Source organism: Mus musculus, chromosome 5 (genome assembly GCF_000001635.26).
Source record: "Mus musculus strain C57BL/6J chromosome 5, GRCm38.p6 C57BL/6J".
NCBI lineage: Eukaryota > Metazoa > Chordata > Mammalia > Rodentia > Muridae > Mus > Mus musculus.
In genome coordinates this window covers 146,747,339-146,760,402 of record NC_000071.6, presented here as the reverse complement: position 1 = coordinate 146,760,402, position 13,064 = coordinate 146,747,339, and the positions used below count along the sequence as shown (strand labels likewise).

At 47.4% G+C, this 13,064-nt stretch overlaps 1 protein-coding gene across 3 annotated transcripts in view; it reads left to right on the top strand.

The window, feature by feature from the left end:
- Usp12 (ubiquitin specific peptidase 12) overlaps positions 1–13,064 on the top strand; it is a 60,148-nt gene that overhangs the window by 34,554 nt on the left and 12,530 nt on the right. For 2 of the 3 annotated variants that reach the window (XM_030254365.1, NM_011669.3), the window contains 3 exons: positions 5,804–6,033; positions 8,434–8,510; positions 8,625–8,708. In XM_030254365.1, the coding sequence (XP_030110225.1) occupies positions 5,821–6,033; positions 8,434–8,510; positions 8,625–8,708 (374 nt within the window). In that variant the 5' untranslated portion in view covers positions 5,804–5,820. Of the gene's footprint in view, positions 1–5,803; positions 6,034–8,101; positions 8,322–8,433; positions 8,511–8,624; positions 8,709–13,064 lie in introns of those variants that run through there. The other variant, XM_006504819.3, reaches the window with a different exon arrangement.

Below are 13,064 nucleotides of genomic sequence, written 5' to 3'. Positions count from 1 at the left end.
TGCCTCTGCCTCTGCCTCTGCCTCCCGAGTGCTGGGATTAAAGGCGTGCGCCACCACGGCCGGTGCTATCTTTGATGACTAGGTACTTGTTCACATTGATCCTTGCATACTGATTTCCTGTTGTATACCAGCCCTGTGGAGGCCTGACCCTCCACAGGGGAGGGCGAGTGCCCACAACTCTGTGTGTATGTGGTGTGACTTTACTAGGAAGGAGAAACAAGCAGAGGTAGCATGGAAGTGTGAGCAGCCATCTAGTGTGGGTGTAGGGACACTCTTTTTTTAATGGGGTTATTTGATTTTCTGGAGTCCACCTTCTTGAGTTCTTTATATATGTTGGATATTAGTCCCCTATCCGATTTGGGATAGGTAAAGATCCTTTCCCAATCTGTTGGTGGTCATTTTGTCTTATTGACGGTGTCTTTTGCCTTGCAGAAGCTTTGCAATTTTATGAGGTCCCATTTATCGATTCTCGATCTTACAGCACAGGCCATTGCTGTTCTATTCAGGAATTTTTCCCCTGTACCCATATTTTCGAGGCTTTTCCCTACTTTCTCCTCTATAAGTTTCAGTGTCTCTGGTTTTATGTGGAGTTCCTTAATCTACTTAGATTTGACCTTAGTACAAGGAGATAGAAAGGGATCAATTCGCATTTTTCTACATGATAACTGCCAATTGTGCCAGCACCATTTGTTGAAAATGCTGTCTTTTTTCCACTGGATGGTTTTAGCTCCCTTGTCAAAGATCAAGTGACCATAGGTGTGTGGGTTCATCTCTGGGTCTTCAATTCTGTTCCATTGGTCTACTTGTCTGTCACTATACCAATACCATGCAGTTTTTATCACAATTGCTCTGTAGTACAGCTTTAGGTCCGGCATGGTGATTCCACCAGAGGTTCTTTTATCCTTGAGAAGAGTTTTTGCTATCCTAGGTTTTTTGATCAGGTGAGATTAGAGGCCGCCTGGCAGCCTAGGTAAGTGGGATGGAAGCAGAGAGTGCTGGAGAGTGCTGTGAGGTGCACTGGAGGGTGGCCAGCCGGAACAGAACAGTTACGGAGTCTGGGAAGCTGTCAGGGGCTGTAGGTGTCATTGGGACAGGAGCCCCATGCATGGATGGGTATTGGATGGTGAGAACAGCATTGAAGGGTAAGGCAGGGCTGCTGCAGTCCTCAGGGACGCTGTGAGCCCCTCTAGCCAGTGCTGCTTCCTGTAGGCGCCATTTTACCATGGAGGAAATGCCACACAGGTGAGTGAGGTGACTGTCAGTGCTCACTGTCAGCTGAGCAGTTCTCAGACCTTAAGGTGGCCTTGAGCCATATCAGTGGCTTTGAGCTCTGTCTGACTTTATAAACCTTAGCCTGTATACTAGATATGGCATATATGTATGTATGCGTGTATGCATTTTTTCACGTTGTTATGAGCCACATCTTTTTGCACATTTCATAGCTGTTTGAACACCTGTTTTTGTTCAGTTGTTCATTCATTTATTTGTTCATTCATTCATTCATTCAAAAAACATTAATCACATCCTGGGTCCCTGCCGCCACCCCTGCTGTGCTAGCAATGCAGCTGTGCTGACTAAGGAAGGGTCTGGTTCTGACGGGATCTGAATGTGAAGAGTGGAGTGATGACAAAGTCATGTGTCACTGAAAACATAAATCCGTGCGTGTAAGCCTGGGCGTGCTGCAAAGGAGCACACGCCAGACGTTTGTAAATGACACCTGTTAGAAAGATTTGAGTATAATTCTCATGTTTACTTTATCCAGTTCTGTTTCACCTAAGAACAGCACACTGCTTTCTTATGAAAGCTCTAGCTATTTCTGTATTAGGAAGAAAACGTGGCCATTGTAAGCAGTACAGTGCAACCCTTCAGCTCTTCCCTCTGGCTGTGAGTTGATATTTGTATAATCCTGCTGATCCCTTTAAACTGTAAGTAGCCATCGTCTGTCCGGGGGTTGCAAGATGCTGGTATACTGAGCATAACATTTACTGAAGACATGGGGCTGCTGCCCTGCCTCCTGTATCAGTTCTAAAGTTCAAGGTAGGGCATTTTTCAGGGATCTGAAGCCACTGGTACGTGGACTACTCACTCCTTTCTCCTCCCCAAGAAGATTTTCATTAAAAACTCGTTTGCATCTTTGAAGAATAAGCATAGCAGTTGTTTTGAAAGAACGTGCATATACGTGAAAGTGGCTTTTAAGGGAAGATTACAGTGTTAGAGATGGTGGCGTTGATCCAGTGTGTGCTGCCCACTGCCATGAGGTAATCATCGAAGCTGGTAACTAGGTTCCCAGCTATTCTTAGAAAGACTTCCTGCCTCCCTTCACTTCCTCACCCTGCCTTCCCTCTCCCTTGCATCTCCTCTGAAGCCTACACGAGCCTTGAACTCTGTAACTCAGCTTGACATCAAACTAAACAAACTCAATGTGTCTCAGCCTCCAGTGTCAAGGTCACAGGTAAGAGGCATCACCCAGGCCATTCTGATTTTCTAATGTCTTTTTATCATTCTTCTGGTTCTTAACACTAGTGAGCAAGTGAAAAGCTGTCTCTTGTTTTGTTTTGCTGTTTTTGTATTTAAAGAAAAAGAGGTTCATTCAAGGAAGTGACCTTGACACTGAGATATTAAGGTTGCCGTGGATATTGGGGTGGTCTGTGAGTCAGGCCACCAGTGAGTTGGGAGAAGCTGGCATTTAGTCAGTGAAAGGGTGGTGGCTCTCTGTATGGATAGATCTTTATGCTTTTCCTTTGGCGGGCTCTGATACTCAAGCAAGCATGAAGTAAGTTAGAAGTGGCAGCTGCAGGCTGGAAAGTCAGAGGTAGGTGAGAGACAACGCCCAGAAGCAGCGGGGAGGGTGGACATGGAGGAGGAGCCCCAGCATTAGGAAGTAGTGCCTCAGAGAGGGTTTGCCACACTGAGAGCAAAGGTTAAAGGTCATTGACTTCCGCTATCTCACCTTTAGAGCCGCCTAGAGCTTGTAGTGTGATTTGCATGGCTTCAGGTGGAACCATGAGAGGGTTTGTGGAGTGGTCAGCAGCATACACTCAGTGCAGGGGTGGGTGGCCTGCAGTGCTCTTGCTTGTAGGAATGGGAAGTGGGCCACAGTGCTTTGGATCAACTGTCCCTGATGGGCAAATCACAGCATGCAAGTATAGAGAGCTAAAGATCAAATTGATGTTAAGTCTGTTTGGACTAGGGCATGTTGCAGCCTTGGGACTCGTGGGCTTTGGGCTCTTATACGTCTCACGGGGCTTTCGGGGCCTGGAATCCAGCAGGCAGGGGTGAAGGGCCACTCCAGCTGCATTATTACTGCATTGGTTTGAGATTGAAATGTGCAGAATGGGTTTGAGTGTGCGAAAGCTGGGCAGGAACGAGTTGGGCAGGGTTTGTGGGAATTTACCCTGCAGTACAGGAGGTAGAAAGACTCAGATCTACAAGACAAACTTGTTATTCTCAGTATAGAATCCAGGGAGACCTTGTGGGCCAAGTCAGGGGAGCCACCTAACACTGGGTAAGTTGTGGTGGAAATGGGGCAGGCTGAGGCACAGGAGTGGTGGCTCCCACCTAGAGTCGCAGCACTGGTGACTGAAGCATGGGGATTGCTATGAGATACAGACCAGCCTGAGTCATGGAGTGAGACCCTGTGAGAAAGGAAGGAAAACACTGAAAGGGCTTAAGAAGCAGCCGGATGGGAAGGGTATGCAGCACGCAGGTGGAGAGCGGGGTGGGGAGGCTTGCACAACACGCTGCACTTCATTGTTGAGTGGATAATCAATATGCTGTGTGGTCTGAGAATCCACAGAGAAACTAGACGCTCCCGAGGACCAGCTGGATCTTAGCAGCGCTTTCTATATGCACTTAATCATGTCCACAGAGAAAGTGCAGGTCGGGTTTGATGGAGCCGTACATGCTCCGCTTCCTTCCTACTGAGTGTTTTGGAAATGTAGCCATGCCCCGTGTTCACGGAGAGCTGTTCCCTCACGACCATAGCAGAGCCATAGCATGGCTTAAACTTGACCCATTGTTTTCAGAAGCATCTAGGATATCTCCAGACTTCTGTTTCCTTGTGCGACCACATTCACCTGGCTGCACTCTTGAGCGCTAGACGGCATTTTGTTAGAACCCCCATGCAGACTGCCCTTCAGCGCATGCCTGCCATTCCACTATTGCCCTAGCGCCAGTGTTGACGAGTGACCCTTTCCACTCATGCCAAGTAAGGCATGTTCTCACACTGGCAAAGTGATGGCCAAAATCGTGCTTGCCCTGTTTTAGTTTTCGTCTCCCAGTTAGTTAAGTATTGCTAAGTATCTGAATTTTTAGTCTGTGTCACCTGTTCATTTCCTTTGCCAGTTTTCTAGTTGGTTTTCTTCTACCTTTGCAAAGGCTTAGGAGTTGGTCTTATGTTAGTTGTAGCACACATGGGTGACTGATACGTAGTGTGTACTCTTCTTTTACTCTGTCTTCTATTCATGCTGTCTGTGAAGCCAGTGTTCCCTAGCATCATCATCAACAGTAGCCGTGGGAGCCAGTGCAGCCGTGGGGGCCAGTGTAGCCGTGGGGGCCTCTGAGCTTACAGTTCTGTGTTCTCAGTGCTCAGAATCTGTTGCAGCTGCACGTGCCGGGTGCCTGGTGGTGACTGAGAACTGCGTCTCAGGTGAATGACACTGCCTGCAGCTTCAGACAGTCTTGATCCAACAGCCACACTCGCCAAGGGAATGTTGTAAAGGCCCTGGCTTTGGAAATGACCTAATGCATGGAGCTGACTGTTCATCTGTAGCTCTTTAAAAACAGCATTTCGTAGTTTCTGTTTTAGACATTCCCTCCTTTTTTTCTAAAGATGTATGTTGTTGTTGTTGTGTGTTGGCGTGCGCGTGCGTGCGTGCGTGCGTGCGTGCGTGCGTGCATGTGTGTGTGTGTGTGTGTGTGTGTGTGTGTGTAGTGAGGCGCTAGGAGTTGACCTAGGGTCTCAGGATGCAAGTGCTCTACCACTGAGCTACATTCCCACCCTGTGTTTGCTTTAAAAGAGACAGTTGTGGGTTTCCTCACAGTGATTGAGGATGTAAAAGCAAAGTTTACTACTGCAGCTCTTTTCAGTTAGTGGGCTCGAAGTTGGGGTTGGGGGAGGCGTATTTTATTTTATTTGCTTCGTTTTTCCTGGCAGGAAGACTTTACTTTTTCAGCCCTTGTAAAATAAAGTCCCCAGGTACTATACAAAGTAGGGCCTGAGCCTACTGACCGAAGAGAACTCACGTGCACCTAGGGGATTCAAGGAGTAGCCAGTGTTTGTGCCATATCTGTCCATGGCTGCTGGGAAGGACGTTCTTGGAGTTCAGAATCGGAGTGGACTGTAGTGATCATGTGACCTGAGTGGAAAATTCTTGATGGCAGATCCACACCTGACTGCATGACTGTCAGCTGGGGGAGTCTTGAAAAGCCTCAGTCCTCTCCTGCTAAATCAGACTCTGGAGCGCGTGGCCTGCCCGGTCTTTTCCTTTCGTAAGCGGGCTCTCAGAGTTTGCTCAGCCTCGTTAGTAAGCCGTTAGTAAGCCGTGTCGGCTCCTTCTGACAGGCTTGCCTCTACTGAAGCGGTTGTGGAAGGACCCAGGTGGTGAAGATCAGCTGCTGCCTGCCTCCCCCAGCCGGCATGGAGCCATCATTCCCCTTACCTTCTTTCCCTCTGCATCAGTCAGAAGTTCAGATGCCGTAGTTGTCTGTTCTCCTGTACGTTGTCTAGAATTAGTATGTGCTTCTAGTTCTGATAAAATACCAGATTTTATACTACACACTCATTTTCCTGTTTTATTTTTAGAGCTGTTTGACAACTACATGCAACAAGATGCCCATGAATTCTTAAATTACCTACTCAATACAATTGCTGATATTCTACAAGAAGAAAGAAAACAGGAGAAGCAAAATGGCCGATTACGGAACGGAGACGTGGACAACGAGGATAACAACAGCACACCAGACCCAACCTGGGTCCACGAGATCTTTCAGGGAACATTAACTAATGAAACCAGGTGTCTTACTTGTGAAACTGTAAGTCCATCCGCATAGCTGTCCGTCTGAAGTCCTGCCCGTGCTTTTGTGTAGCCCTGTCGGGTGCTGCGTGCTTTTCATGGGGATGCCAGGATGCTCGCTACAGTCTGCGTCACGCTGCTGTTGTTATAGTTTCAGAGGCTTTAGAACCACGTAGGTTAGACGACACAGGGTCATGGAAGCACAGCTCTGAGTCTTCACCTCAGGGATAGGTACCGAGCCAATGCGGTCCCTCCATGCTGAGTTTGAATATCGTCAAAGGACATGCTCAGCACAGGGCTGTGTGCTGCCACCATATTACACAGTACTCGTCTCTTCTGAGTCTTTGCTAAGATAAAGGGATGCGAAATGGAGTCGGAAGCAGAAACCCATTGTGGAGAAGCGTGTAACTGACGTTAGTTAACCGTAATTGCTCACCTCGGGTGACAAGCAGCAGCACAGTAGGCTGGTTGATAGCACATCCAGTGCCTGCGCTATGCACTGTGCGCAATGACGTGGCCACAGTGTTGCTAGGTGGTGAGGACTTCTTAGTCCCGTAATAATCCTACAAGGTCACCGTCCTCTATATGCGCTGTTAATGACAGCAGTGTGGCAAATGACTGCTGTGAACAGATACATGACCAACATATATTTGTGCTGGCTTACAGGTCAGTGGTTCAGTCCATTATCATCAAGGCTGGAGCATGGCAGCATCTAGGCAGACATGGTGCAGGCAGAGCTGAGAGTTCTACATCTACATCTGAAGGCCGCTAGGAGAAGACTGGCTTCCAGGCAGCTAGGGTGAGGGTCTTAAAGCCCACGTCCACAGTGACACACCCACTCCAACAGGGCCACCCCTTCTAATAGTGCCACTCACTGGGCCAAACATTTTCAAACCTTCACAACTGGGAGTTTATTTCCCCCTTTCTACAGTTGTACATGTGGTTGTTGTTGGAATAGAACAGTACCGCGTGCCCTCAAGGACGGGAGCGCCCTTCGGGTGGACGCTTGGCCAAGACAAAGCTCTAGATTGGTTGCCAAGAATCAGATAGCCTTGCACTAGGAAATAAATACAGTTGCCCTTCCTGTGTGATTCTTCGTGGTGGGTCTCATCCAGGTCAAGGAAGATGCTGTCTGTGAAGATGCTTTTGGCTAGAGAAAGGCTGGCTGTGGTGTGGGCCTTTTTCATTGCCTGAACCAGCAGTCAGTGGTGCAGGGCAATGTTTGATTGCTAGTTGTTACAGCAATGTTTCCATTGGAATATTGGATACAATCAGGGAATTGGATGTTTTATGTTTATTATAATGAACTTTGATCTGTTACAAGACATCAATATATGTGTACATATATGTATTGGTACATACATACACACACTTTAGCCTTCAATAAAACAAAGTAGTTACTTAACATGTTGAGAAATGTAGTAATAGGTGAGAAGTCAGGTTTGTATTGGATGGGGAAGACAGACAAGAAAGCTTTTTGAAGGAGAAAGCAATATTAGCCATTCTGTTCGAAAGTCTGACTATTCATTAATGTAACTTGTATGGGGTAGGTACTGTTTTGCTACCAATAAGTTCTGTGGCCATCATTATGCCGATTCACAGTGAGTACTCATGTGGCTGCCTTTATCGAAATAAGCTAGGGAGTGAAAGCTGGGTGTTCTCCGGAGTGTGTAAATACACATCGTTTCTTTGTTTGATGACACACAAATCTAAGAACCAACTCTGCCAGAGCGACGGTGAGTGGAGAGTAGAGAGTAGGAGATTATTAAGCTGGAAGTCTTGCCTTCAAGATGCCCAGCAGGGAGCAAAGATGGCCAGTGATGTCCAGACAGTGTTAAAGGCCAGGCCGGGCTCCATCCTGAGTTAGGTGTGCCGTGGATACAGTGAATACAGTGGAGGTTCAGAAGGGAGCCAGCCCCGCTGCTGTACCTCTCTGTGCTTTCCTCTGTTCTTCCAAGGCTGATTTCAGTCACACACCTTGCCTTGCCTTTTTCCATTTTTCCCCCTTAAATGTGGATGTTGCCAAGTTTCATTGTATGTGACTCTCGTTCTGCATCAGGGACATCAGTCTATATCCATTATCACAGGCCAAGTCAGTCCCACCCAGTTCTCCAACCTCGGTGGCTCGTCCTACAAGTCCTGGCCTTGAAGATCTCGTCCAGAGCACCTGGGCGGTGTCCACATGGAGCCTGTGCTTCTGAGGACCAGGGCGACACTGTGTACTCCCTGTGTCGTCACTGGGGAGCCAGGGAGCTGGTCAGGTGCTGGGTGTCTTCCCATCCAGGAGATGTACGAGGTGGACAGTTGCTCGGTGCTTTTCTGGTATTTCAGACCAAGTGGGTGTCTTTTGAGTATAGGACATTGAACCTGGCAGCTGGAAACTGGTTTCCTGGTCATTGAAATAACTCCTGTTTTACAGATAAGCAGCAAAGATGAAGATTTTTTAGACCTTTCTGTTGACGTGGAACAAAACACATCAATTACTCACTGCTTAAGGTTTGTGTAGGATTATTTTCTCTGCAGTTTCATATTTACTTTCGTTTAGAAGATTTTTAAGCGAATTAGTAATTCTCAGGTATCCCTAACAAGCCCAATTTGTGTTTTTCACAGAGGGTTCAGTAACACAGAAACTCTGTGCAGTGAATATAAGTACTACTGTGAAGAGTGCCGGAGCAAGCAGGAAGCACACAAGCGGTACGTGGATGCCTCCCTCCTTCCCTCCCTCCCTCCCTCCCTCCCTCCCTCCCTCCCTCCCGAGTTCGGACATCAGAATGTGGTGGTGTGAGTGTGTGGGGATGCTGACTCGTGTTCAGGGGACTATTTTCAGGACTCCACCCTTCTACCAGCTAAGGGTCTCACCTCAGATCTTCAGGCTCGGGCAGAACTATTTTGCCAGCCTGTTTCAAAATTATTTTAATGATTCTGTGGCCAGGGATGTTGGGTAGGCTTTTCTATCTGAAAATGATGTGCAGAATTGCACATTGAGTGCTGCTTCTTGACACACACACTCTCTCTCTGTCTCTGTCTCTGTCTCTGTCTCTGTCTCTCTCTCTCTCTCTCTCTCTCTCTCTCTCTGTGTGTGTGTGTGTGTGTGTGTGGGCGTCTGTAGATTGTGCATATGCACAGGCAGAGGAGGACATGGACACTGGATTTTCCTCTCAGTTGCTCTTTGCCCTGTTTTCCCTCTGACAGGGACTAGCACTGGACCTGTGCTCGCCCACTCACTGTTTTGTGGATAGGTGTAGCTAGTGAGCCCCAGTGATCCTCTTGCCTCTGCTCAGGTCCCTCCTGCCATTTGGTGTGTGTGCCTCACATCATGCAGCCCTGTCTGCCCTCGAACTCTGGAAACCGGGCGGGTCTTAGACTCTGAGAGCTTCCTGCCTCTATCTCCTAAGCACTGGGATAGACGGGTGCCCTGCCGTACCTGCCTCAGGGTTTTGTTTTCTTTTTTTAACCTCGTGGGTACTGGGATCCAAATGCCATTCTCGTGCTTACATAGCATGCATTCGTATCCGCTGAGCTGTCTCTCCAGTTCTACGTTTAGTTTGTGCGTTTAGCCTTTAATAGTTGTGCCGTCTCTCCAGCTCCAGTCCCACATTCTTACTGTCAGCCTTAGCAGTTACGGCTCCGTGAGAATCGCTCGATGAATGGTGCCAGGCCGGAACCATACGCTACATCTGTGGTTCATGTCTTCAGGTGTTGGGCTTAGATGTCTTAGAGGAGTCTTGCGGAGATGCATCTTGTTAACTCAGTGCTTGGTATGCAGTCATGCTCACAGCTAATGTCATCACTGAAAAAGATACAGAGCAAAGGACAAAGCCAGGCAGATTTCCAAGAGGCCCTGTTCCAGTGAAGTGACACAAGACACTGAATTTCCCCTGTCTAATGACATCATGGGAAGCTCTTTGAGGGCTCCATGCCCGGGTTTGCCATTCCAGGCTTATTGTGCAGGCTTACTCGGTTCCTTGGCTCCGAATTCCAGGCCCTCAGAGGGAAGCAGGTGCTGGTCAGACAGCTCGGGCCCGAGGGAGAGCTGATGAGTGTGGTTTGAGGCGCTCCTTAGACCTCAGTTCCCAAGTGCCAGGGAGTCTGCTGGCCATGCTGGGTCTCTGCACACGACACTGCTGCTGCCACTGTCACCCAACTCTTGGTTAAGGTATTTCCTGGAATTATTCTTGTAAGCTACGGTTTCTCCTGCTGCAATTTTTAAGTATTTAGTGTAGATTTAAAGATTGCAAATACTTCATTCTTCATTAAACTGCCATTTTAAAAACTTGAGGCACACCCAGACAGTCCATTACTCTTCCTGTTTTTGTGTTCCGGTTATCCACAGCCCAGCTGGTGGCGAGGGGAGGTCCCTGTGGCTCCTCTGGGCTGTTGCTCCCTCATACGTTCTGAGCTCACGTTGGAACTAGCTGATCCTGTGCTGCTGTGTGGTCCTGCTGTGGGGAAATGTGTGCCTTGCTGTTCAGGTTCCTGAGCTCCTGAACTGAGCAAAGGATGTGTGGCCATTCATAGCTCTGCTCTGTGCCTGTCTGTACTGAAAGCCATGACTTGTGAACTCACTGTGGCTCCCATTGCAGCTGACAGCATGGGCTTCCCGGCCGTGCTTCCTTTTTACCTTTGTAATTCCCTCCTCTGGGAGTGAAGATTGGCTCCTGCTATCTTTACTTGTAAAAGTATCTTTTATTCGCTTGATATAATTGTCATCTCCGAGGCTTGCTGCCTCTATCTGCTAACCTTGGCCTCGTCCTGGAAGCTTCTGGCCTCAGTACAATCTTATCTAGACCTAGAGTGTTTTCAGCCTCTGAGTCTTACTGCTGAATAAGCTCCCCCTTTCTTGTTTTTTTTTTTTTTTTTTTTTTTTTTTGTTGTTGTTGTTTGTTTTTTTCTGAGCTCTGCCTGGCTGGTCAACTCGGCTGCTCTGGCTCAGGCTCCTCTCCAGGCTGACGGACTCAGTCTGGCTTCTTTCAGTTTCTGACTGAATTGCTCTGTTTGGCCTCAGACTAACTTTGGCAGTCTGTTCTAATCTGGCTCCTTCTCATTCTCTTGCTGTTTTTTGTCTTCACCTGTGTCTAGCTTGTTCTCTTTGCAACCTGTCTATAACTGTCCTGGTAAAACTGCCCCCCCCCCTTGCCTGCTCTTAAGTAGACTCTCTTTACTCTCTGTTCTCATGAGAGTTGGGCATATCCTATTCTGTCAAACCTTTCTCTGGTTCGTCACTTTGCTCCTCTAAACTAGACATCACTTTAAAACATGGTTGCTTACTTCTACAAACTAACTTTACCTTCATTGTTTGGGATTAAAGGTGTATACTAAGAGCTTGTCTGTATTCCAGCCAGAGGGATTAAAGGTGTGTGCTAAGGCTGAGCCACACCACAACCAAAGACAAGTCTTTCCAATAAACAACACAGTCTTGGGGTTCACTAATAACCTGTAACATATACTCTCTTTTTTGTTAGCAACCTGTAAGTAAGCAGTCTGTCTTCTAGCCTGACCCTCTCCCACCCTCCTGCAGATACCCTCAGCCCCCTCCCTTGCTGATATAGACTGCGCTTTTCTGGTCCTAATAGTCCAAATGGATTGCTCATAAAAAGAAGGAAAAAAAAGATGAGATTGGGGTGTGGAGCGGTACAGGGGTCAAGGCCAGCGTGTAAAGTGTCAGTGGAGGGTTAGAGAGTCCTGGGAGCTGAGCTTTGCTCTGAAGAGAACTGACTGTGAGGGCAGGCGACAGTGGGCGAGATAGCAATGAAGAAGAAAACAAATATAGCATTAGGATGTTTCACAGTTTAAAGCCAAATTCTTTGATTCCCAGATTATTTTATCCCTTCATAGAAGACATCTCATTGTTCAACCTTGTGATTCTTAACAGTGGCAAACACTCTGAACTCGTCTTTAATATTGTTGTGAGAGGAACCATTCTCCTTGTGGACCAAGGAAATGCCACCGTCTAGCTTGATATAGCATTGAGTTTGTTGTGGTGACTCCCTGGAGCAATGACTGTGGAAAGCTACCTCCCTGGGTCCCCCTGCTCAGAGTGCAGGTAGCTTCCATGAAGAGTCTTCTCGTTCCCACTGGAATTCCAGTTCTTTAGGGAGAGGAGCCAATAGGATTAATGTTGAGAGGTTTATTTTGATCCGATTTAAGGGCCACTGCTTGCGATGAACCCATATCTGACACTGTCAGTGAGGCTCAGAACCTGAGACTAGGTCAGAGGCTCCAGGTGTATTAGTCAGGGTTCTCTAGAGTCACAGAACTTATGGATAGTCTCTAAATAGTAAAGGAATTTATTGATGACTTACAGTCGGCAGCCCAATTCCCAACAATTGTTCAGTCGCAGCTGTGAATGGAAGTCCAAGGATCTAGCAGTTACTCAGTCTCACGCAGCAAGCAGGCTAAGGAGCAAGAGCTAGACTCCCTTCTTCCAATGTCCTTATATTGTTTCCAGCAGAAGGTGTAGCCCAGATTAAAGGTGTGTTCCACCACACCTTTAATCCCAGATGAAAGGCGTAGCCCAGATTAAGGGTGTGTTCCTTAAACTCGGAGATTCAATCTTCTGGAATCCATAGCCACTATGGCTCAAGATCTTCAAACCAAGATCCAGATAAGGATCTCCAAGCCTCCAGATAAGGGTCACTGGTGAGCCTTCCAATTCCGGATTGTAGTTCATTTCAAATATTGTCAAGTTGACAACCAGGAATAGCCACTACAATCCACCCCTTGTCAACTTGACACAAATAATATCTCATGTTCACATGAAACAATAACAAGGTTGTAAATACGCCTAACATGATATAACTATCCCTCGTACAATCGCAAACGCATTAGTAAATTTACAATGGGCATTCATATTACTTTATAATCCTCGTTTCTGCAACTGGTTACGTGGCCTTAATTGGTATTTATAACTACCTTCCTCTACTACCCATTCTGTATTTCCTTCACCTTCAGCCAGCACCTCAGCAGGTCTTGGCTCTTTTCCTGGAGGATTGACCCATACCTTCATTCCTGATGGGTCTGCGTCCTTGGTCATCCTGCTTGGATTTGGCT